This window comes from Hemitrygon akajei, chromosome 11, assembly GCF_048418815.1.
Source record: "Hemitrygon akajei chromosome 11, sHemAka1.3, whole genome shotgun sequence".
Lineage (NCBI taxonomy): Eukaryota > Metazoa > Chordata > Chondrichthyes > Myliobatiformes > Dasyatidae > Hemitrygon > Hemitrygon akajei.
In genome coordinates, this window is record NC_133134.1 from 3,819,858 (window position 1) to 3,844,379 (window position 24,522).

The 24,522-nt window shown below is 49.6% G+C and overlaps 1 protein-coding gene across 3 annotated transcripts in view; it reads right to left on the minus strand.

Annotated features, from left to right (window-relative positions):
• Positions 1–24,522, minus strand: part of LOC140735238 (SEC14-like protein 5) — a 58,149-nt gene that overhangs the window by 10,782 nt on the left and 22,845 nt on the right. For 2 of the 3 annotated variants that reach the window (XM_073060066.1, XM_073060065.1), the window contains exons 8-16: positions 22,983–23,012; positions 20,058–20,247; positions 19,729–19,817; positions 18,658–18,728; positions 15,544–15,715; positions 11,415–11,549; positions 10,364–10,501; positions 9,047–9,295; positions 1,987–2,162 (exon numbers count right to left, since the gene is read on the minus strand). In XM_073060066.1, the coding sequence (XP_072916167.1) occupies positions 1,987–2,162; positions 9,047–9,295; positions 10,364–10,501; positions 11,415–11,549; positions 15,544–15,715; positions 18,658–18,728; positions 19,729–19,817; positions 20,058–20,247; positions 22,983–23,012 (1,250 nt within the window). The remainder of the gene's footprint in view (positions 1–1,986; positions 2,163–9,046; positions 9,296–10,363; positions 10,502–11,414; positions 11,550–15,543; positions 15,716–18,657; positions 18,729–19,728; positions 19,818–20,057; positions 20,248–22,982; positions 23,013–24,522) is intronic. The other variant, XM_073060067.1, reaches the window with a different exon arrangement.

The following is a 24,522-nucleotide window of genomic DNA, read 5'->3' on the forward strand; positions in this document are numbered from 1 at the left end:
GGATTATAGAGGGAGGAATACCCCATCAAACACCCCTATCTAGAGGTGTTCAGTCCTGTTGTGGGGCTGGATTACAGAGGGAGGAATACCCCATCAAACACCCCCATCTAGAGGTGTTCAGACCTGCCGTGGGGCTGGATTACAGAGGGAGGAATACCCCATCAAACACCCCCATCCAGAGGTGTTCAGTCCTGCCGTGGGGATGGATTACAGAGGAATACCCCATCAAACACCCCCATCCAGAGGTGTTCAGTCCTGCCGTGGGGCTGGATTATAGAGGGAGGAATACCCCATCAAACACCCCCATCCAGAGGTGTTCAGTCATGTTGTGGGGCTGGATTACAGAGGGAGGAATACCCCATCAAACACCCCCATCTAGAGGTGTTCAGACCTGCCGTGGGGCTGGATTACAGAGGGAGGAATACCCCATCAAACACCCCCATCCAGAGGTGTTCAGTCCTGCCGTGTGGCTGGATTATAGAGGGAGGAATACCCCATCAAACACCCCTATCCAGAGGCGTTCAGTCCTGCCGTGGGGCTGGATTACAGAGGGAGGAATACCCCATCAAACACCCCCATCCAGAGGTGTTCAGTCCTGCCATAGGGCTGGATTACAGAGGAATACCCCATCCAGAGGTGTTCAGTCCTGCCGTGGGGCTGGATTACAGAGGGTGGAATACCCCATCAAACACCCCCATCCAGAGGTGTTCAGTCCTGTTGTGGGGCTGGATTACAGAGGAATACCCCATCAAACACCCCCATCCAGAGGTGTTCAGTCCTGCCGTGGGGCTGGATTATAGAGGGAGGAATACCCCATCAAACACCCCCATCCAGAGGTGTTCAGTCCTGTTGTGGGGCTGGATTACAGAGGGAGGAATACCCCATCAAACACCCCCATCCAGAGGTGTTCAGTCCTGTTGTGGGGCTGGATTACAGAGGGAGGAATACCCCATCAAACACCCCCATCCAGAGGTGTTCAGTCCTGTTGTGGGGCTGGATTACAGAGGGAGGAATACCCCATCAAACACCCCCATCCAGAGGTGTTCAGTCCTGTTGTGGGGCTGGATTACAGAGGGAGGAATACCCCATCAAATACCCCCATCTAGAGGTGTTCAGACCTGCCGTGGGGCTGGATTACAGAGGGAGGAATACCCCATCAAACACCCCCATCCAGAGGTGTTCAGTCCTGCCGTGGGGCTGGATTATAGAGGGAGGAATACCCCATCAAACACCCCCATCCAGAGGCGTTCAGTCCTGCCGTGGGGCTGGATTACAGAGGGAGGAATACCCCATCAAACACCCCCATCCAGAGGCGTTCAGTCCTGCCGTGGGGCTGGATTACAGAGGGATACCCCATCCAGAGGTGTTCAGTCCTGCTGTGGGGCTGGATTATAGAGGGAGGAATACCCCATCAAACACCCCCATCCAGAGGCGTTCAGTCCTGCCGTGGGGCTGGATTACAGAGGGATACCCCATCCAGAGGTGTTCAGTCCTGCCGTGGGGCTGGATTACAGAGGGAGGAATACCCCATCAAACACCCCCATCCAGAGGTGTTCAGTCCTGCCGTGGGGCTGGATTACAGAGGGATACCCCATCCAGAGGTGTTCAGTCCTGCCGTGGGGCTGGATTACAGAGGGAGGAATACCCCATCAAACACCCCCATCCAGAGGTGTTCAGTCCTGCCGTGGGGCTGGATTACAGAGGGATACCCCATCCAGAGGTGTTCAGTCCTGCCGTGGGGCTGGATTACAGAGGGAGGAATACCCCATCAAACACCCCCATCCAGAGGTGTTCAGTCCTGCCGTGGGGCTGGATTACAGAGGGAGGAATACCCCATCAAACACCCCCATCTAGAGGTGTTCAGTCCTGCCGTGGGGCTGGATTACAGAGGGAGGAATACCCCATCAAACACCCCCGTCCAGAGGTGTTCAGTCCTGCCATGGGGCTGGATTACAGAGGGAGGATTTACCCTCATCTCTCACTCACCTGAAGTCCTCTGATGCCAGTACTTCAGTGTAGAACATAATTTTACACTTGTAGGAGGAAACCTGCAGGCTGGCTAAGACGTCATCAACACGAGGGAGATTGGAGTTGCATGGGCTTGGTGTCAACATCTTCCACTGTAGGATGTAGGAGCCAGGCCAGCGGGTCACATGTGAGCCCTGTGGACAGACAAACAGTGCATCTGAGATCCCCAGCCAAAACCACCTTACCTCAGCTAGCTGGTTCATGCCATGCTTCAGAGGCTGGCAACTCCAAGCAAAGGAGAATAAATCAGACTATTTTCTAAACGGAAAAAATTCAAAAATCAGAGGTACAAAGTCCTCGTGCAGAATTCCTTCAAGACTAACTTGCAGGTTGAGTCAGTGATAAGGAATGCAAATGCAATGTTAGTATTCATTTTGAAGGGACCAGAATATATACAGCAAGGATGTAATGTTGAGGCTTTATAAGATATTGGTCAAACTACATTTAGACTATGGTGAGCAGTTTTGGGCCTCTTATCTAAGAAAGGATATGGTGGCATTGGAGAGGATTCAAAGGAGGTTCATGAGAATGATTCAGGAATGAAAGGATTAACATATGAGAACGCCTGACGGCTCTGGACCTACGCTTGCCAGAGTTCAGAAGGATAAGGGGGCAATCTCATTGAAACTTACTGAATATTGAAAGGCCTAGATAGTATGGATGTGGAGAGGATGTTTCCTACCAGAATACAGGGTCTATTTAGAACACAGATTAGGAGGAATTTCTTTAGCCAGAGTGGTGAATCTATGGAATTCTTTGCCACGGGCAGCTGTGGAGGCCAAGTCATTGGGTATGTGGGTTTGAGAGGGAAAATAAACCAGCTATGATGGAATGATAGAGCAGACTCTATGGTTTGAATGACCTAATTCTGTTCCTATGTCATATGATCTAAAGGGGGGGGAGAGGGTAAATTGAGGGCAGACCTTCCCCAAACCTCTCAGTTCTGTAGGAGGGTCCTTAAACTCCACCCCCCCAAATTCCTTCCCAACATCAACATTTGTTTGCTCCCTCCCCCCCCCCCCCCACCCCCCGATGTTTCCATTCATCAAACACATTACATAAATGCATGGTGGGGGTGACAGTCCAATGCTTGGCTCGAAAGCAAAAACAAGCTCCACAGAGAGTGAACTGAAGGGTTTAAATATTCATGAGAAAACGATCAGTGAGGATTCATCTAATACCCAAAGTGAAAAATGAGTTTGGAATCTAGAAGAGAATTTTTCACTTCATTAAATCCTGAGCCATTGTTTAGGCAGAATGAGAAGCATTAAATTCCAATTATAGAACAGTTATAGTAATAGACCATGCTTAATCCATGTCCTGGAACACAAAACTCATGTCTATCAAATGGCAAAGAGCAGAGAACTCCCAATGCAAGGACAGCACCTTTCCGGTGAAACTCCCTTTATAATAGAGGCAAGGAACTAGAAATACAGATGAACAGCTGCAGGAACTCGGTGGGTCAGACAGCATCTAGGATGGAAAAGTCAGTCGCTGTTTTGGGCCGAGACACTTCACCTGAATTTGTCACTTTATAACATACACATTATAATGGAACTTTTCCCCAGCCTGGGGAATGTCGGCTAACTAAAAGTACAGTAGCTATCTCTTGTAAGGCAGGATGGACCAAGGTTCATCAAAGACCCTTCCCACCCTGAATATTCTCCCTTCTCAGAAAATGTGAAAGCCCATAACACAGCTTCTATTCCGTTATAAGAACATTGAATGGATCCCTAGTATGATCTGATTGGCACTTCATTATCTACCTTGCTATAAACACATCAAAAAGGCTGGATCTGTCCTTGGCTACAACCTGGACTCTTTTGAGTTAATGGTGGAAAGGAGGTCACTAATGAACTTTATCCATTATGGACGATCAGACACATCCTCTCCATGACCTACTGAATAAATTGTGGAGCACCCTTTTGAACAGACTCATTCAGCTCTGCTGTCAAATCTCTCCTACCAAATGCAATAAGCATGTACAACAGTTCATCTCTGTGCAACAGGAGAACACACATCATAGTACAACAGTCTCTGCTTTGTTATTTCATACATTATTATTGCAGTGTTAAACTATTATTGTGTATATTATTCTGTACTTTATTAATAGTTAATATGATTATTTATTATTGCTAAGTGTGTTTTTAAATGTTGCTGCTGTAATTAATTAATTTCCTACTCTGGATCAATAAAGTACTTGTTATTATAGGTAATAATAATAAGCAGATTGGGAGGCAGATTTTCGAAAGGTGCAAAAATAACAGGGTTGTTATCATGGGTGACTTTAACTTCCCTAATATTGATTGGCACGTGATTAGTTCCAAGGGTTTAGATGGGGCAGAGTTTGTTAAGTGTGTCCAGGATGGATTCCTGTCACAGTATGTCGACAGGCCGACTAGGGGGAATGCCATACTAGATCTAGTATTAGGTAACGAACCGGGTTAGGTCACAGATCTGTCAGTGGGTGGGCATCTGGGGGTAAGTGATCACCGCTCCCTGGCCTTTAGCATTATCATGGAAAAGAATAGAATCAAAGAGGACAGGAAAATTTTTAATTGGGGAAGGGCAAATTATGAGGCAATAAGGCTAGAACTTGCGGGTGTGAATTGGGATGATGTTTTTGCAGGGAAATGTACTATGGGCATGTGGTCGATGTTTAAGGATCTCTTGCAAGATGTTAGGGATAAATTTGTCCCGGTGAGGAAGATAAAGAATGGTTGGGTGAAGGAACCATGGGTGACAAGTGAAGCGGAAAATCTAGTCAGGTGGAAGAAGGCAGCATACATGAGCTTTAGGAAGCAAGGATCAGATGGGTCTATTGAGGAATATAGGGTGGCAAGAAAGGAGCTTAAGAAGGGGCTGAGAAGAGCAAGAAGGGGGCACGAGAAGGCCTTGGCGAGTAGGGTAAAGGAAAACCCCAAGGCATTCTTCAATTATATGAAGAACAAAAGGATGACAGGAGTAAAGGTAGGACCGATTAGAGATAAAAGTGGGAAGATGTGCCTGGAGGCTGTGGAAGTGAGCGAGGTCCTCAATGAATACTTCTCTTCGGTATTCACCACTGAGAGGGAACTTGATGACGGTGAGGACAATATGAGTGAGGTTGATGTTCTGGAGCATGTTGATACTAAGGGAGAGGAGGTGTTAAAATACATTAGGACGGATAAGTCCCCGGGGCCTGATGGAATATTCCCCAGGCTGCTCCACGAGGCAAGGGAAGAGATTGCTGAACCTCTGGCTAGGATCTTTACGTCCTCGTTGTCCACGGGAATGGTACCGGAGGATTGGAGGGAGGCGAATGTTGTCCCCTTGTTCAAAAAAGGTAGTAGGGATAGTCCAGGTAATTATAGACCAGTGAGCCTTACGTCTGTGGTGGGAAAGCTGTTGGAAAAGATTTTTAGAGATAGGATCTATGGGCATTTAGAGAATCATGGTCTGATCAGGGACAGTCAGCATGGCTTTGTGAAGGGCAGATCATGCCTAACAAGCCTGATAGAGTTCTTTGAGGAGGTGACCAGGCATATAGATGAGGGTAGTGCAGTGGATGTGATCTACATGGATTTTAGTAAGGCATTTGACAAGGTTCCTCATGGTAGGCTTATTCAAAAAGCCAGTAGGCATGGGATCCAAGGAAATTTGGCCAGGTGGATTCAGAATTGGCTTGCCTGCAGAAGGCAGAGGGTCGTAGTGGAGGGATTGGAGGGTTGTGACTAGTGGTGTCCCACAAGGATCAAACTCCAAGGCAGAGTACAAAGTAAATGGCAGGATACTTGGTAGTGTGGAGGAGCAGAGGGATCTGGGGGTACATGTCCACAGATCCCTGAAAGTTGCCTCACAGGTAGTTAAGAAAGCTTATGGAGTGTTAGCTTTCATAAGTCGAGGGATAGAGTTTAAGAGACGCGATGTAATGATGCAGCTCTATAAAACTCTAGTTAGGCCACACCTGGAGTACTGTGTTCAGTTCTGGTCGCCTCACTATAGAAAGGATGTGGAAGCATTGGAAAGGGTACAGAGGAGATTTACCAGGATGCTGCCTGGTTTAGAGAGTATGGATTATGATCAGAGATTAAGGGAGCTAGGGCTTTACTCTTTGGAGAGAAGGAGAGGAGATATGATAGAGGTGTACAGGATATTAAGAGGAATAGACAGAGTGGACAGCCAGCGCCTCTTCCCCAGGGCACCACTGCTCAGTACAAGAGGACATGGCTTTAAGGTAAGGGGAGGGAAGTTCAAGGGGGATATTAGAGGAAGGTTTTTCACTCAGAAAGTGGTTGGTGCGTGGAATGCACTGCCTGAGTCTGTGGTGGAGGCAGGTACACTAGTGAAGTTTAAGAAACTACTAGACAGGTATATGGAGGAATTTAAGGTGGGGGGTTATATGGAAGGCAGGATTTGAGGGTCAGCACAACATTATGGGCCAAAGGGCCTGTAATGTGCTGTACTATTCTATGTTCTATTATTATGACCTTGCGTCTTATTGTCTATCTGCATTACATTTTCTCTTTTTTCTGGAATATGGTGATGGGACATGTATGGTCATGCATTTTGGTAGAAGAAATGAAAGAGTTGACAATTTTCTAAATGGAGAGAAAATACAAAAAACTAAGGCGCAAAAGGACTCGGGAGTCTTTGTGCAGAATTCCCTAAAGGTTAATTTGCAGGTTGAGTCTGTGGTGAGGAAGGCAAATGCGATGTTAGCATTCATTTCAAGAGGACTAGAATATAAAAGCAAGGATGTAGTGTTGATAAAGCATTGGTGAGGTCTCACTTGGACTATTGTGAGAAGGTTTGCACCCCTTAGAAAGGATGTGCTGAAACTGGAGAGGGTTCAAAGGAGGTTCATGAAAATGTTTTCAGGATTGAATGGCTTGTCATGTGAAGAGCGTTTGATGGTTCTGGGCCTGTGTTCACGTGAACATATCATTGAAACCTATTGAATGGTGGAAGGCCTTGAGTGGATGTGGAGAAGATGTTTCCTGTGGTGAGAGAGTCTAAGACCAGAGGACACAGTCTCAGAACTGAGGGACATCCTTTTAGTTCGGAGACGAGAAGGAATTTCTTTAGTCAGAGAGTGGTCTATCTGTGGAATTCTTTGCCACAGTCAGCTATAGATCAAGTCTTTATGTATATTGAAGGAAGAGGTTGATAGCTTCTTGATTGGTCAGGGCATGAAGGGATACGAGGAGAAGGCAGGTGATTGGGGCTGAGAGGAAAACTGGATCAGCCATGGTGAAATGGAGGAGCAGACTTGATGGGCCAAATGGCCTAATTCTGCTCCTATATCTCATGGTCTTATGGTAACTGTAACACATTATTCTGTATTCTGTTATTGTTTACCTTGTATTACCTTGAGGCACTGATGGGATGTGATGAAATGATCTGTTTGGAATGCATGCTAAACAACACTTTTCACGGTACCTTGGTACATGTGACAATAATTAACCAATTTACCATTTACCCAGGGAGTTCTCATCCACAGCTCCAGCAAAGCACATCCAACCATTTCCCCGAGTTGCTTCCTCAATTGCATCCTCTGAGAAGAGGATTGATGCAAAACACCCATTTGATCCTCCTGATACCTCCTTATTTTTCAGTTTTGATTCCCCAGAGTGTGGGGAATATAAGCCTAGTACACACTTTCTTAACCTGTTTTTAACTACTGTAGAAACTCTGCCTAAGTGTTTTTTCACTTGGAGTCACAGAACACTACAGCACAGAAACAGACCTTTCATTTCCTCTAGTCCATACCGAACTATGAATCTGCCTAACCCTATTGACCTGGACCTGGACCATACCCCTCCCATCTAAAGGGAATAAGATCAAACATGTCCACACTGGACATTCTGAAAGCTCGCTCCTGCGGAAGACATTAAACATCTGAACAGTCGACTTTTCGGGTTGAGACCCTTCATCAAGACTGGAAAGGAAGGGGGAAGATGCCAGAAGAAGAAGGTGAGGAGAGAAAGAAAGGCTAGCTGGAAGGTGATAGGTAAAAACATGAGTGGCAGAAGTTAGAAGCTGTGTGGGAAGTGGTGGAAAAGGTAAAGGTCCTGAGAAGGAGGAATCTGATAGGAGAAGGAAATGGGAGACAGGAAGGGCACCAGGGGGAGGTGATAGGCAGGTGAGGAGAAGAGAGGAGGTAAGAAGGGTGCCATAGTGGAATGAAAGAAGAGGGGAGGGGGAAGATACGAGATGTTGGAAAAATCAATGTTTATGCCATCAGTTGGAGGCTACCCAAACAGAATACCGTATGAGGTGTTGCTCCTCCAATCTGAGATTGGCAGAAGAGGATGCCATGGACCAACATGCTGAAATGGGAACAGGGATTAGAATTTAAATGGTTAGCTATCGGAAATCCTGCTTGCAGTGAAGACTCTCGACAAATCAGACCCCGATCTACGGATGCCACACCTGCTTTGGCTACTGCTCTCCCTGTGACCACAAGAAACTGCACAGAGTTGTGGACAGATCTCAGCTCAGCACAGTAACCAGCCTCCCCTCCACAGACTCTGTCTATACTTCCTGTTGCCTTAGTAAAGCAGCCAAAATAATCAAGAACCCTCCTACCACGGTCATTCTTCCCCACCCTCCCATCAGGGTGAAAATTCACTATTACAGCTTGGGGCATCGGAGTTCACAGTTCAATTCCAACGTTCTGCAAGAATTTTGTATGGCTTTCCCATGAGCACATGGGTCTCCTCCAGGTGCTCCGGTTTCCTCCCACAGTCCAAAGACGTTCAGGTTAGCAGGTTAACTGGTCATTGTAAATTGTCCTGTGATTAAGCTAGGGTTAAATAGGTGGACTGCTGGGCAGCACGTATTGTTGGGCAGATGGGCCTGTTCCATGCTGTATCTCTAAATAAGTGAATAAATAAATAGTTACATAAATGGATGGATGGATGAATAAATAAACAAACAAACAGACCAAATTTGAGCTCCAGCTGCAAATTCCAAGACAAGAGTTTGTTGCTTGTCAAGGCGGAGTGAAGCACAATACATGCTGAGTGTGACAGACCTGGATGCTCTCTCCCTCGCGGCAGACGAGTGGTGACTCCACAGAGCTGAAGTCCTTCCCCAGCACCCAGCTCCTGTCTATCAGCTGCACGTTGTTGCCGACAGCAAAGGCACCGATCGAGCCAGCCGGGTCCCTGCCATGGGCCAGCAATGGTTGCTTGGAATGGAAGATGTTGAACACCACGTCACCCTTCAGTATGTCGAAGTCCCAGGTGATGACCGATGTGGGTTCTAGAATCTCAATCACCTTCTGCAAAACAGGCCAGCACAGAACTGAGAGCAGGACCAGAGGCAACACACCTTCCCATGTGGGGTGCAAACCTATATTGTGTGAAGGTACAAAAGCCTGAAAGCACAGACCACCAGGCTCAAGGACCTCACAAACTGGCTCCTTATCATCTTTTACTTCCTCCGTAACTGGAACGTTGCATTCTGCTTTAGCTTGTCTCCTGTAAAGATCCGCTCACTCCAACATTCCCTCTTCCCTCTCCCATTGGCCTAAAAGCACAGACCACCAGGGTCAGGGACAGCCTCAGCCCCACTGTTATCAGACTATTGAATGGTTCCTCACGACTTGTGCTCACGTTTGACTTTGACCTGTTGTCTGCCTGCACTGCACTTTCTCTATATCTGTTAGACTTTATTCTGCACACTATTGCTGTTTACAGTTGCTCTAACAGAATGCACTGTGCAATTAATGGATTTGCAAGAACAGTATGAAAGGTAAGCTCTTCACTGTATCTCTGTACACGTGATAATAATAAACCATTTCCAATTGGGTGTCAGAGCTTATTGAGCCAAATCTCCTCATTGATAACTTAGCAGTCATCAGTTCAGTGGCTTTGTTCTGCTCAAATCCTCAGGTTCTCCAGTTCCAAAAGCAGCCCACGTACTTTGGAGAGCAGTGCAGACACCACAAAGGAGCAGAGTTGAGGACTCTGTGGCCATTGGACCCACTGGGACTGAAAACATAGGTCACAGAACATCAGCATCATTAGACATGAAGCACGAAACGCTGGAGGAACTCAACAGGTCCGGTGGTACCTATGGAGGGGAATAAACAGTCGATGTTTCATCAGGCCTGACTCCAGCATTTGGTGTGTTGCTCTGGATTTCCTGCATCTGCAGAATTGCTTGTGTTTATGTAGATATATTTTATATCAGTGATTAGGTTTGTAATGTGAACAGTGGCATATGAGTAAACTTATATTTCTGCAGATTCTATGAATAACATTTATTCTTAATAAAACAGAACAGAGTTTATTCTGTAGGGGTAACATGAAATAGCCACAAGCCATGAATGACTGGGAGAATTTACCTCATGTGGAGCTCCTTTGAAAATGTTGGCAGACTGGTAAATGGTTTCTGTCCAGAGTCGGATGTGATCCGTATTATCCAGCGTTTCCTCGGACTGGTATAAGGATTTGGGGACCATTCCTCCCTCTGGGATATTGCACTGTGAATGGAGTACAGATACCTTGAAACACTGTGGGCCACCAACTCCACAAGGGAACCAGCCCTGGCCACAGCTGCAGACAGAGACACTTCCATTCTGCCCGTTGATCGGAGAGCTGGGGCCGCTGGGAGAGACTGATATTCAGTACGCTATCAATAGCAATCTGCCTGTTAGAGCTTGAACCACCAAGCGCCCAATTCTTTCCCCTTTTTTAGATAAGAGAGGAGACTGGGCAAAACAATAACTTGATTAAAACTACAACCATAATATAACAGTGTCCTAAGGTGTTTGTAAGACTTTAATCCAACAAAAAACCCACACTGAACATCACAATATTGGTCCCGTGTCGGGGTTGAAGGCCAGCCTGTGTGTGTGAAGTGGTGGGAGTATGGGAAAGCTGCTTTCTTGTTGTTCTGCTGATCATTGTGGAGCTGCTACGTTGGTGTTGGAATGTGTGGTGATACGTGCAGGCTGGCCCAGCTCATCCTTGGGTTGTGTCGGTTGTTAAAACAAACGACACATTTCACTGTAGGTATCAACGTACACGTGATAAATCAACCCGAATCCAAAAACTGGCCCCACCCCTCCCACCCACTCCACACCCCTTCCCTCACCCCACCCTTCCCACCCCTTCCCCTCACCCCACCCCTCGCACCCACTCCACACCCCGCCCTTCCCACCCCTTCCCCTCACCCCACCCCTCGCACCCACTCCACACCCCTTCCCCTCACCCCACCCCACCCCTCCCACCCACTACACACCCCTTCCCCTCACCCCACCCCTCCCACCCACTACACACCCCTTCCTCTCACCCCACCCCTCCCCCCACCCTTCCCACCCACTCCACACCCCTCATCCCACCCCTCCTACCCCTCACCCCACCCCTCTCCTCCCACCCCTCCCTTGGTCATACCAGGCAGTCTCCACCCAGGAAGTCGGGAAGGAGGTCCCTCTCGATGTAATCGAGGAGACCTCCTGCGCCCTGAAAGTTGCTGCCACTGTAGATAAGGAACTTCTGCCGGGTGTTCTCATTGATGAATGGACTAACCTGAGGACGGTGAGAGACAAAAGCTTGGTCAGTGTGTGGAGCTGAGCACCTCTACTGTGCTTCTCATTAACATAGCTGGTGGCTACAGCCCAGCCCTTTATGATCCCACGGTGTACCCAGCGTTAGGGTTGGCCATGTTGGTGAGGGTCAGGAGTAACGTGGAATAATGGGGGCACTGGAGAGCACATTCACCGCTGTCCTGCACCTCCTCTGTAAGAGCTCATTCTGCACTCTACCTCAATGCACTGTGTGATGATCTGATCTGTATGAACAGACAAGCTTCTCACTGTATCTTGGTGCATGTGGCAATAATTAACCAATTTACCCATTTATTTTCCACTGCTGAATAAAGCTGAGTTCCCGCTCCTTTTTCCAGGACCAAGTCTTTGAGCGTATTTAAAGCGGGAGTTGACAGATTGTTGATTACTAAGGGCATCAAAGGTTACGGGGAGAAAGCAGGAGAATTAGGTTGAGGAGGATAATAATACAGCCATCATAGAATGGTGGAACAGACTCAATGGGCTGAATGGCCTAATTCTCTCCTTTGTCTTCTGGTCTTTCTGCATCCTTGAGAAACACAGTGTCTGTCTGTCTGCCTGCAGGCTGGCTAGTACGATCAGATGGACTGTCGACCTCACAATCAGGACCCCACAGTCCTGCTGAAGAGTCTCGGCCCGAAACATCGACTGTACTTTTTTCCATAGATGCTGCCTGGCCTGCTGAGATCCTCAGCATTTTGTGTGTGTTGCTTCGATTTCCAGCATCTGCAGATTTTCTTCTTTGTGATTGGCTCACGATCCAGCTCGTTTTGATCTTGCACTTGTCTGTCTGCCTGCACTGCACTTCCTCCATAACTCTGGCACTTTATTCCGCATTGTTCCTGTCTTACTTTGTTCTTCCTCAATGATTTGATCTGTACGGATGGTATGTAAGACAATTTTCACTGTATCTCGGTTCATGAAACAATAATACATCTTCAGCAATTTTGTGAGGTCCCTGACCGAACCCTGCTCTGTGATCTGACACACACTCACTGCCATGGCCTATACTCACAGCCCTGCACACACGTCCAGGGGTCACCTCCATGTAGAGAAGGGTTGCTGTGTGTCCAGCTCCAGACCCAAACCCACTGGGTGTGACATATATCTCCTCACCCCTCCTCTCGCCTTTATACTGACAGTTTCAGATCCCTGATCCCTTAGCCAAGGGAAAGGCACCTCTTCCTCCTTTACGTAGACCTCAGCCATTTGATTCTATCAACAGACCCCACCCCTGTCATCTCCTTTTCCCGGAGCTGTGCCAGTGTCTGGGGGAGGTAAAACAGTTCCTGCTTCTAATCCACTCACACACTTGCTCATCTCCTCCCAGGACACTGATAACTGTCCCAAAATCTCAACGTGTTATTATTTTTATAGATTTCCGCCCTGCTCGCGCTTTAATAAATCTGTTTCTACCTGTTCCTGACTACACACGGTAGTGTAGTGCTTAGCATAATGCTTTACATGTCAGCAGTCAGGATTGAAATCCCCCACTGTCCGTGAGAAGTTTGTACGTTCGCCCTGTTTCCTCCAGGTGCTCCGGTTTCCTCTCACATTCCAAAGGCATTCAGGTTAGTAAGTTGTGGGCAAGTTAGATTGGCGTCAGAAGTGTGGCGACACTTGTGACTGCCCCCAGCACATCCTCAACACGTCACTGTATGTTTCACTGTACATGACAAATAAAACTCATCTTTAATCTTCAAGCGCTGCGTCCATTTCTGATCACTTTGTCGTAGGAAGGATGTTATTTAACTAGAAAGTGTGCAGAGAAAGTTCCTAGAATGTCACCGGGACTTGGGATCCTGAGTCAGAAGATGAGATTGTGTAGGCCAGGACTTTCTTCACTGGAACTTATGAGACTGAGGGGTGAACCGATAGAGTACACAAGATCATGAAGGGCATGGACAGGGTGAAAGCAAAGGCTTTTTCTCAGGGAATGGACACTAAAAGAGACAGATGTTTAAGATCTGAGGCATGAGATTTAAAAGGAATATCAGAGGCAGCTTCTTCAGACAAAGAATGGTTTGTATTCAGAAAGAGCTGCCAGAAATAGTGATTGAGGCAGGCACATTAGCAATGTTTAAAATCCATCTAGATAAAGAACACACAAAGAATGCTGGAGGACATCAGCAGGTCAGGCAGATCAATGGAAATTAATAAACTGCTGTCATTTCGGGCCAAGACCCTTCTGCAGGACTGGAAAGGAAGAGGGAAGACACCAGAATGAAAAAAGGTGGGGGTGGGAAGGCAGAAAACTAGAAGGTGATAGATGAAGCCAGGTGGGTGGAAAAGGTACAGGGCTGGAGGGGAAGGAATCCGATAGGAGAGGAGAGTGGAACAATAGAAGAAAGCATCCTGTGGATGCTGTGCAGGACAGACACAGCAGGCAGTGGGAGTCCAACACAGGTAAATGTCTCCCCACCATTCAGCACATCTGCACAGAGCACTACGCTGTCACAGGAAAGCAGCATCCATCAGCAGGGACCCCCACCACCCAGGCCATGCTCTCTTCTCAATGCTGCCATCAGGAAGGAGGTGCAGGAGCCTCAGGACTCACACCACCAGGTTCAGGAACAGTTATTACCCCTCAACCATCAGGCTCTTGAACTGGAGGGGATATTTCATTCATTCCAACACTAACTCTTCCACAACCTATGGACTCACTTTCAAGGACTCTTCATCTCATGTCGTCAATATTAATTGCTTATTTATTTATTATTATTTGGTTTTATTTTTCTTTTGTATTTTCTGTGAACGCCTGCAAAAAAATTTATTACAGGAAAGATACTAGCATGGGTCAAGCAGTGGCTGATTGGCAGGAGGCAAAGAGTGGGAATAAAGGGAGCCTTTTCTTGTAGTCTGCCAGTGGCTAGAGGTTTCAGTTGGGACATTATATGTCAATGATTTGGATGATGGAATTGATGGCTTTGTTGCAAAGTTTATGGATGATATGAAGATAAGTGGAGGGGTAGGTAGCTTTGAGGAAGTAGAGAAGGACTTAGATTAGGAGATTGGGTAAAACAGTGGCAGATGGAATACAGTGCCAGGAAGTATCTGGTCATGCATTTTGGTAGAAAAAAATAAAAGGGTAAAGTATTTTCTAAATGGAGAGGAAAATTCAAAAATCTGAGGTGAAAAGGAACTTCGGAGTCCTTGTGCAGGGTTACTTAAAGTTAATTTACAGGTTGAGTTGGTGATGAGGAAGGCAACTGTGATGTTGGCATTCATTTCAAGAGGATTAGAGTACAAAAGGACATTATGTTGAGGCTTCATGAAGCACAGGCGAGGCCTCACGGAGTATTGTGAATGGTTTTGAGCCCATTATCTTAGAAAGGATGTGCTGAAACTGGTGAGGCTTGAAAGGAGATTACAGGATGGAATGGCTTGTCAAATGCAGAGTGATGGCTCTGGGCCGGCATTCACTGGAATTCAGAAGAATGAAGAGTGACTTCATTGAAACCTATGGAATGGTGAAAGGCCTTGATAGAGTAGATGCAGAGAGGATGTTTCCTATGGTGGGAGAGTCTAAGACCAGAGTACAAAGAGTATACAAGGACGTCCTTGCAGAACAGAGATAGGGAGGGATTACTCAGCCAGAGAGTGGTGAATCTGTGGAATTCTTTGCCACAGGCAGCTGTGGAGGTCAAGTCTTTATGTATATTTAAGAAAGATTGATTGATGCTTGATTGTTCAGGGCATGAAGGGATACGGGGAGAAGGCTAGAGATTGGGGCTGAGAGGGAAATTGGATCAGCCGTGATGAAATGGCAGAGCAGACTAGATGGGCCAAATGGCCTAATTCTGCTCCTTTATCTTATGGTCTTAAAACGAACCTCGGGATTGTATATAGAAATATATAGACTATTTCAATAATAAATCTACTTCACATTTTGATGATGTAGAAGCAACAGGAGGGGAGGTTAATTGAGAGGCAGAACCAGGCCAGTTGGAACTCACCAATGTCCAGAGCACGGGGAAGACTCGGGGAGCTCGGAGGATGAGCAACCGCCCGAGGGTCTCGGGGTAATTTGCCTCCACCACCTCGATGATCCTGAGCAGCGTTTTCACTCCCGGTCGCCATAGGTGCCTCATGTTCAACCCCTCCATGTCCACCAGACACGTCCAGGAACTGGCGAAAATCAGATATTGCAGTCACCCATGGGTGCTGGCACATGGACAGTTCACCCATCACCCCTTGCACCCACCCAGCAATCTACTCATCAATCCCCAACAATCCTCCGTCCTCCGCCCCAACCACCGCCTTGCACCCACACCTCAAACCTTTGGCTCTCCCACCCATCACTCTCGCCCATCCATTTTGTCTGACAGTCCTCTTTACCTCCCCTCCCTCACTGTCCCACAAAATGATTGCTTTGCACAGCCCTCCACCCTCACATCCCCCTCACCCTCACATCCCCCTCCACTCTCACAGCCCCTCACCCTCACAGCCCCCTCCACCCTCACATCCCCCTCCACCCTCACATCCCCCTCACCCTCACATCCCCCTCCACTCTCACATCCCCCTCACCCTCACATCCCCCTCCACTCTCACAGCCCCTCACCCTCACATCCCCCTCACCCTCACATCCCCCTCCACTCTCACAGCACCTCACCCTCACAGTCCCCTCCACCCTCACATCCCCCTCCACCCTCACATCCCCCTCACCCTCACATCCCCCTCCACTCTCACATCCCCCTCACCCTCACATCCCCCTCCACTCTCACAGCTCCTCACCCTCACATCCCCCTCCACTCTCACAGCCCCTCACCCTCACAGCCCCCTCCACCCTCACATCCCCCTCACCCTCACATCCCCCTCCACTCTCACATCCCCCTCACATCCCCCTCACCCTCACATCCCCCTCACCCTCACATCCCCCTCCACTCTCACAGCCCCTCACCCTCACAGCCCCCTCCACCCTCACATCCCCCTCCACTCTCACAGCCCCTCACCCTCACAGCCCCCTCCACCCTCACATCCCCCTCACTCTCACAGCCCCTCACCCTCACATCCCCCTCCACCCTCACAGCCCCCTCCACTCTTACATCCCCCTCACCCTCACATCCCCCTCACTCTCACAGCCCCTCACATCCCCCTCCACCCTCACATCCCCCTCCACTCTCACAGCCCCTCACCCTCACATCCCCCCACCCTCACATCCGCCTCCACTCTCACATCCCCCTCCACTCTCACAGCCCCTCACCCTCACAGCCCCCTCCACTCTGATTCCCCTCCACTCTCACATCCCCCTCCACTCTCATAGCCCCTCACCCTCACATCCCCCTCCACTCTCACATCCCCTCCACCCTCACAGCCCCCTCCACCCTCACATCCCCTGCCACTCTCACATCCCCTCCACCCTCACATCCCCTCACTCTCACAGCCCCTCTCACAGCCCCCTCCACCCTCACATCCCCCTTCACCCTCACATCCCCCTCCACTCTCACATCCCCTCACCCTCTCATTCCCCTCCACCCTCACAGCCCCCTCCACTCTCACATCCCCCTCACTCTCACATCCCCCTCCACTCTCACATCCCCCTCACCCTCACATCCCCCTCCACCCTCTCATTCCCCTCCACCCTCTCATTCCCCTCCACCCTCACAGCCCCCTCACCCTCACATCCTCCTCCACCCTCACAGCCCCCTCCACTCTCACATCCCCTCCACCCTCACATCCCCCTCCACCCTCACCCTCACATCCCCCTCCACCCTCACCCTCACATCCCCCTCCACTCTCACAGCCCCTCACCCTCACATCCCCCCACCCTCACATCCGCCTCCACCCTCACATCCCCTCCACCCTCACATCCCCCTCACCCTCACATCCCCCTCCACTCTCACATCCCACCCTCTCATTCCCCTCCACCCTCACAGCCCCCTCACCCTCACATCCGCCTCCACTCTCACATCCCCCTCACTCTCACATCCCCCTCCACTCTCACATCCCCCTCACCCTCACATCCCCCTCCACCCTCTCATTCCCCTCCACCCTCTCATTCCCCTCCACCCTCACAGCCCCCTCACTCTCACATCCCCCTCCACCCTCACAGCCCCCTCCACTCTCACATCCCCTCCACCCTCACATCCCCCTCCACTATTACATCCCCCTCACCCTCACATCCCCCTCCACCCTCACCCTCACATCCCCCTCCACTCTCACAGCCCCTCACCCTCACATCCCCCCACCCTCACATCCGCCTCCACCCTCACATCCCCTCCACCCTCACATCCCCCTCACCCTCACATCCCCCTCCACTCTCACAGCCCCTCACCCTCACAGCCCCCTCCACTCTGATTCCCCTCCACTCTCACATCCCCCTCCACTCTCATAGCCCCTCACCCTCACATCCCCCTCCACTCTCACATCCCCTCCACCCTCACAGCCCCTCCACCCTCACATCCCCCTCCACCCTCACATCCCCTCCACCCTCACATCCCCTCACTCTCACAGCCCCCTCCACTCTGATTCCCCTCCACCCTCACATCCCCCTCACTCTCACATCCCCCTCCACTCTCACATCCCCCTCACCCTCACATCCCCCTCCACCCTCTCATTCCCCTCCACCCTCTCATTCCCCTCCACCCTCACAGCCCCCTCACCCTCACATCCTCCTCCACCCTCACAGCCCCCTCCACTCTCACATCCCCTCCACCCTCACATCCCCCTCCACTATTACATCCCCCTCACCCTCACATCCCCCTCCACCCTCACCCTCACATCCCCCTCCACTCTCACATCCCCACCCTCTCATTCCCCTCCACCCTCACAGCCCCCTCACCCTCACATCCGCCTCCACTCTCACATCCCCCTCACTCTCACATCCCCCTCCACTCTCACATCCCCCTCACCCTCACATCCCCCTCCACCCTCTCATTCCCCTCCACCCTCTCATTCCCCTCCACCCTCACAGCCCCCTCACTCTCACATCCGCCTCCACCCTCACATCCGCCTCCACTCTCACATCCCCCCCTTCCTGCCCTGCCCCTGGATCCACATCCCAGCTGGAGGTTGGGTTACCGAGCTGGGGAGTCAGGTGGGAAATACAAGGCCTGGAGGACTTTACTGACGTGATGGGACGCCCGAAGACTCTGGTGTTCTCCTCACACCTCCGTTGGCCATCCTCGTTGATGGACAGCACCTGGGGAGAGAGAGAGGGCTCAGTGAGAGGGCGCCTCGCGGCCATTACCCAGTCTGTTCAGGCTGAACAAACTACGCGAGCGAGCACACGCAGGGAACACAACTGTGCAAGATCGAGAGGCTGAGAAGGCCAGGGGAAATTTCACGCAGTGCTGTGTGGTGTGGCTGTGACCCTGGAGCTGACGGTCAACTGCCATTGAGTTCCGCTGAGGATCGGGTGTTAACAAATGGTAGGTGAAGGCTTCCTACAGCCCCTGTACAGCACATCAAAGGGGCAGAATGGCCTCTGCTCTCTCCGTACAGCAGATCGGAGGGCAGAATGGCAACTGCTGTTCCAGAAACTGAGTTTATTTCACTACAACAAATAGTTATAACTAACAGATGCTACCTAGACTGGAGAGCAGGTCTCACATTGAGGGGTTAAGCACGCTAGGACTTTTCTCGTTAGAGTGAAGGAGGATGAGAGGTCACTTGATGGAGGGGAACAAGATGATAAGAGGCTCAGATCGAGTGGAGAGCCAGAGACTTTTCTCAGGGCAGAAATGGCTAACATCAAAGGATGCTCATTTAAGGTGATTGGAGGAAAGTAAAGGGTGACGGGGGGGTGTCAGAGGTAGGGGCTTTACACAGAGAGTGGTGGGTGTGTGGAACACCCTGCAAAGAGGTGATGGTACAGGCAGGTACATTAGAGACATTAGATTAGTACATAAATGACAGAAAAGTGAAGTGCGATGTGAGAGGGAAGGATTAGATTCAGTTTAAAGTCGGGTTAGGGGTTGGTATCACATTGTGAGCCAAAGTGTCTGCACTGTCCTATGTGCAATACAACAACTGCATTACAATTTTCCCACCCTGATCAGGGTGCAATTTATCGCCTGCCGTGCCCACGGATAGACAGGGCTGCTCATTCTCCCTCGCCCCAGTCAGCCTAGGGGGAGCTCCCCACTCCCCTCTGACAAATGCTCAGGCCTATCAGCAGCCCCAGCCCCTGGGTTACTCACGTGCCGCAAAATGGCCTCCTCCCCAAGAGCTTTCAGTAGCCCCTTGGTGTCCATCTGTCCCAGACGCAGGATGTAGAGCGGCCGGCCGTCTGTCTCAGTCAGGGGTGGGGGGTGGGAAAGTGGTTAGTCAGGTGGGATCGCCCTCTCTCAGCCCTCAATGACCCCCACCCCTCCCCTCTCCATGTCCTCATCCCTCCACCTCCTCCCAACCCCTTCTCCACCCCCACCCTACCCCTCCTTGCACCCCACTCCCATTCTCCCCCTCCTCTCTGCATCTCCCTTCCCTTTCCCTCGCCCCCTCACTGTCCCGTCCCTTCCCCCGAGTTTACCTCGGTCATGGTAGTGCCACCCTCCTGCGTAGTAGTCCTGCAGGACTGGGGGAGGCCTCCACATCTCAAGGATGTGGTCCACCTGGTTCTGCTTTCGCCACGTGAGGGACTGACACAGGATCTCACGTGTCCTCTCCGGGTTAAAGTCCCGTGACCTCAGGAAACGCAGAATGTGCTGATCTTTGGGAATCTACAAAATACAACAGTGACAAAGACTCGCCCTCCGAGTTCACACTTGGACACAACACCAGTGCTCCCCTCACGCCCCTCACCAAAGCCGTGCTCAAACACTCCGCTTCCACACTGCAGTTATGTCAGGAAAACTTGGGGACACAATGGAAGCATAACGATTAGTGCAAAGCTATTACAGCTCAAGGCATTAGAGTTCAGAGTTCAGAGTTCAATTGCAGTGTCCTCTGAAAGCAAGTTTGTATGTTCCTTCCCGTGTGCACATGGCTTTCCTCTGCGTGCTCAGGTTTCCTCCCACAGTCCAAAGGTGTACTGGTTAGTAGGGTAACTGGTCATCGTAAACTGTCCAGTGGTTAGGCTAGTGTTAATTGCTGGGCTCTAAGGGCCTGTTCTGCACTGTAACACTAAATAAATTATGAATAAAACCAGGAAACGCTGCGAGTACCGAGCACAGTAGCAGAGTGGTTCGTGTAACACCTTACTCCACCAGCGACAGGGTTCAGTCCCTGCCGCTGTCTGCAAGGAGCTTGTACGTTCACTCCGTGACCACGCTGGTTTACTCCCACATTCCAAAACGGGGGATTAGGGTTAGTAAACTGTCGGCATGCTATGTTGACACTTGTGGGCTGTCCCCAGCACAATTGTCGGATCATGTGGGTTGTTGTTGGAAAAGACACCTTTCACTCTATGTCTAAATATTTTAATGTGCAGATGTATCTTTACCTTTCAGTCTTTAGCACACAAACTGCTGGAGGAACTCAGCATGTCAGGCAGTGTCTATGGAGGGAAATGGACAGCCAATGCTTCAGCCTGTGACCCTTCGTCAGGAGTGGAAACTATAAAAGGGTGGGGAGAGGGGATAGTCATAAACTGGCAGACGAGCGGTGAAAGGTAGGTAAGGTGGGCGCGAAGGAAATACTCAGCCAGTAAGGCAGCTTCTGTGGAGTGAGAGCGCAGTCAGTGGAAACGTTAGTGGTACTGCAGAGGAAGGGAGGAGAGAGTTTTATCAAAGAGTCAGGTGGAAGAGAGGTGACAGAGTTGCCATGGTACAAGTCAGTGGTGGAGGAGCGGGCAAATGGAGGTTTTAGGATTGTGCAAAACCAAAATTAGCATCAAAGGGAGATTTAAACTGAGCAGAGGAAATATGAATTTAGAGGCTGGGATGGGTGGGCATCTGAAAATGTTGAATCTGGAAGGCTGTGATAAGGTGAAGTGCTGTCCAGTGCTTTCACTGAACCTTGTTGGAAAAGTGCAGAAAGTCGGAGCAAGATTGAGACTGGGACGAAGGTGAAGGTGTCAGATAGCAGGAATGTCCTGCAGTCTTGCCAGCCAAGTGTGTACGGCATTTTCTGCTTTCACTTCAGATTTCCCGACTGAAATATTGTAATTTTGACAGATGGGCAGCATGGTACTGTAGCAGTTAGCATAACACGATCACAGAGCCAGTGGCCCGCTGCTGTCTGTGAGGAGTTTGTACGTTCTCCCTGTGACCACGTGTGTTTCCTCTGGGTGCTCTGGTTTCCTCCCACAGTCCAAAGATATACAGTTGGTAGGTTCACAGTCACAAGGGTGTAAGTGGGCAGCTTGTTGGCAGGTGCCTGTTACTGTGCTGTATCTCTGAAAATAAAGACATACAGCAGATATTTACAGTCACACAGGGCCACCTTCTGCATGAACACCAGACTCAAAGCTGCTGTGCCCCGACGTCCGGTGCAGACTCATGGTTCAATTTGCTGTTGGGTTGTGTTGGGTTTTAAAGGTTAAAGGTTAGCTTTATTTGTCACATGTACATCAACATATTGAAACATACAGTGAAATGTATTGTTTGCATCAATGACCAACACCGTGGGCCGCCCGAGATCGTGCTGGGGACAGCCCACAGTGTCATCACATTTCCAGGACCAACATAGCTTGCCCACAGCTCACTGACCCTAACCTGTTAGTCTTTGGACTGTGGGAGGAAACCCTCGCAGTCATGGGAAGAACGTACAAGCTTCTCACAGACAGCAGCGGGAACTGAACCGATTGGTAATCCCGGGCACTGTAAAGTGTTACGCTAACTGCTGCCCTACCATGTTGGTCAGAAACCTCCTGTCTTGTCTTCGGGGATTTTGTGTGAGGTCCAAGGGAACACAGCAAGCACATGCAGATCTCTTAGACCAACACACTGGCATTTTGGATGAATCTTACAACTAAGGGGAGCAGTCTGCATGTAAATGTACGTGTAAGGATTGAGAGCAGTGTCTGTGTGTGTGTACAATGGGGACGGGGGTGATGGGGCCAATCTCTTAGTAGCCAGTGAACGATACAAAGGGGACCGGGGCCTGTTACACAGTGGGGATCCCCGGCTGTTTGTCTTTTCAGCCAACGGGGGTTCACTCTTTACCTGTGCTGTGCATCCTGAGTTACATTTTATTAACTTATCTATGGTAAAGTTTTGGTTTGTGTGCTACGTGTGTGATGTTATGTGGGCGCACTGTGGTCCAGAGGAATGTTGTTCGTTTGATTCTATAAACGTACAGTCAGGTGACAATGAAATTGAACTTGAATGAATGAGGTAAAGTTAGTGACACAATCAAGTTTGAGATACAGTTTATCTGGTAACAGGTTGTGTCAGTACCTTAGGGTGTGGTTCTGGATGTCAGAACGAGCTGTTTTTCTTGTTCTCTGAACAACGCTTAAACTAACATACCCGGACATGAAGCATATATACAAACACACAGAGGAAAACATTACCTTCTCTGGTTTCCAGTCCCCCGCCTCAGACTACAAAAGCACAGAGAAAGAGGTAACTGAGGTTCAAAACATACAGAACATAGAACAGTACAGGCCATTCGGCCCACAATGTCGTGCTGACCTATCAACCTACTCCAAGAACAATCTAACCTTTCCATCCTACACAGCCATTTTTATGTTTATCTGTGTGTCTGTCTAATGTATCTGCCTCTACCACCACCTCTGGCAGGGCGTCCCACACACCCAGCACTCTGCTTAAAAAGCCCAACTCTGATATCCCACCCCCATACTTTCCTCCAATCACATTAAAATTATGCCCCCTTGTATTTTCACGGCCCGGGAAAAGGTATCCAGCTGTCCACACTACCTATGCCTCTCATCATCTTGTACTCTCTAACATCCTCCTTTGGTTCAAAGAGAAGAGCCGAGCTCGCTCAGCCTGTCCTCACAAGACACCCTCTGTAATCCAGACAGCATCCTGGTGAATCTCCTCTGCACCCTCTCTAATCCAGACAGCGTCCTGGTGAATCTCCTCTGCACCCTCTCTAATCCAGACAGCGTCCTGGTGAATCTCCTCTGCACCCTCTCTAATCCAGACAGCGTCCTGGTGAATCTCCTCTGCACCCTCTCTAATCCAGACAGCATCCTGGTGAATCTCCTCTGCACCCTCTCTAATCCAGACAGCGTCCTGGTGAATCTCCTCTGCACCCTCTCTAATCCAGACAGCGTCCTGGTGAATCTCCTCTGCACCCTCTCTCATCCAGACAGCATCCTGGTGAATCTCCTCTGCACCCTCTCTAATCCAGACAGCGTCCTGGTGAATCTCCTCTGCACCCTCTCTAATCCAGACAGCATCCTGGTGAATCTCCTCTGCACCCTCCTTCCTATAATGAGGTGACCAGCACTGAACACAATATTCCAAGTGTGGTCTAACCAGGATTTTATAGAGCTGCACTATTACCTTGGAGCTCTTGACTAATGAAGATCAACACACTGTATTCTGCCTTAACCACCCTTCCACTTCCTTATCCTATCACCCCCTGCTTTAAATACACTCAATAGCCTGCCTCCACAGCCATTTGCGGCAATAAATTCCACAGATTTATTAACCCTCTCAACCCCATTCCCCTGCCTTCTCTCTGTAACCTTTGATGACGTGACTAATCAAGAACCTGTTAACCTCTGCTTTAAATATACCAAATGACTTGTCTTCCACAGTGTTCTGTGGCAATGAATTCCAGAGATTCACTACCATTTGGCTAAAGAAATTTCTCCTCATCTCTGTTCTAAGTGGATGTCCTCCTGTTCTGAGACCATGCCTTTTGGTCCTAGACTCCCCCGCTACTGGAAACATCCTCTCCACGTTCATTCTATCTAGGCCTTTCAATATTCGATAGGTTTCAATGACATTCCCCCCTCCCATTCTTCTAAACTCGAGTGAGTACAGACTCAGAGCTATCAGATGCTCCTCCTACATTAACCCTTTGATTGCCAGAATCATTCTCATGAACCTTCTCTGGACCCCCTCCAGTGCCAGGAC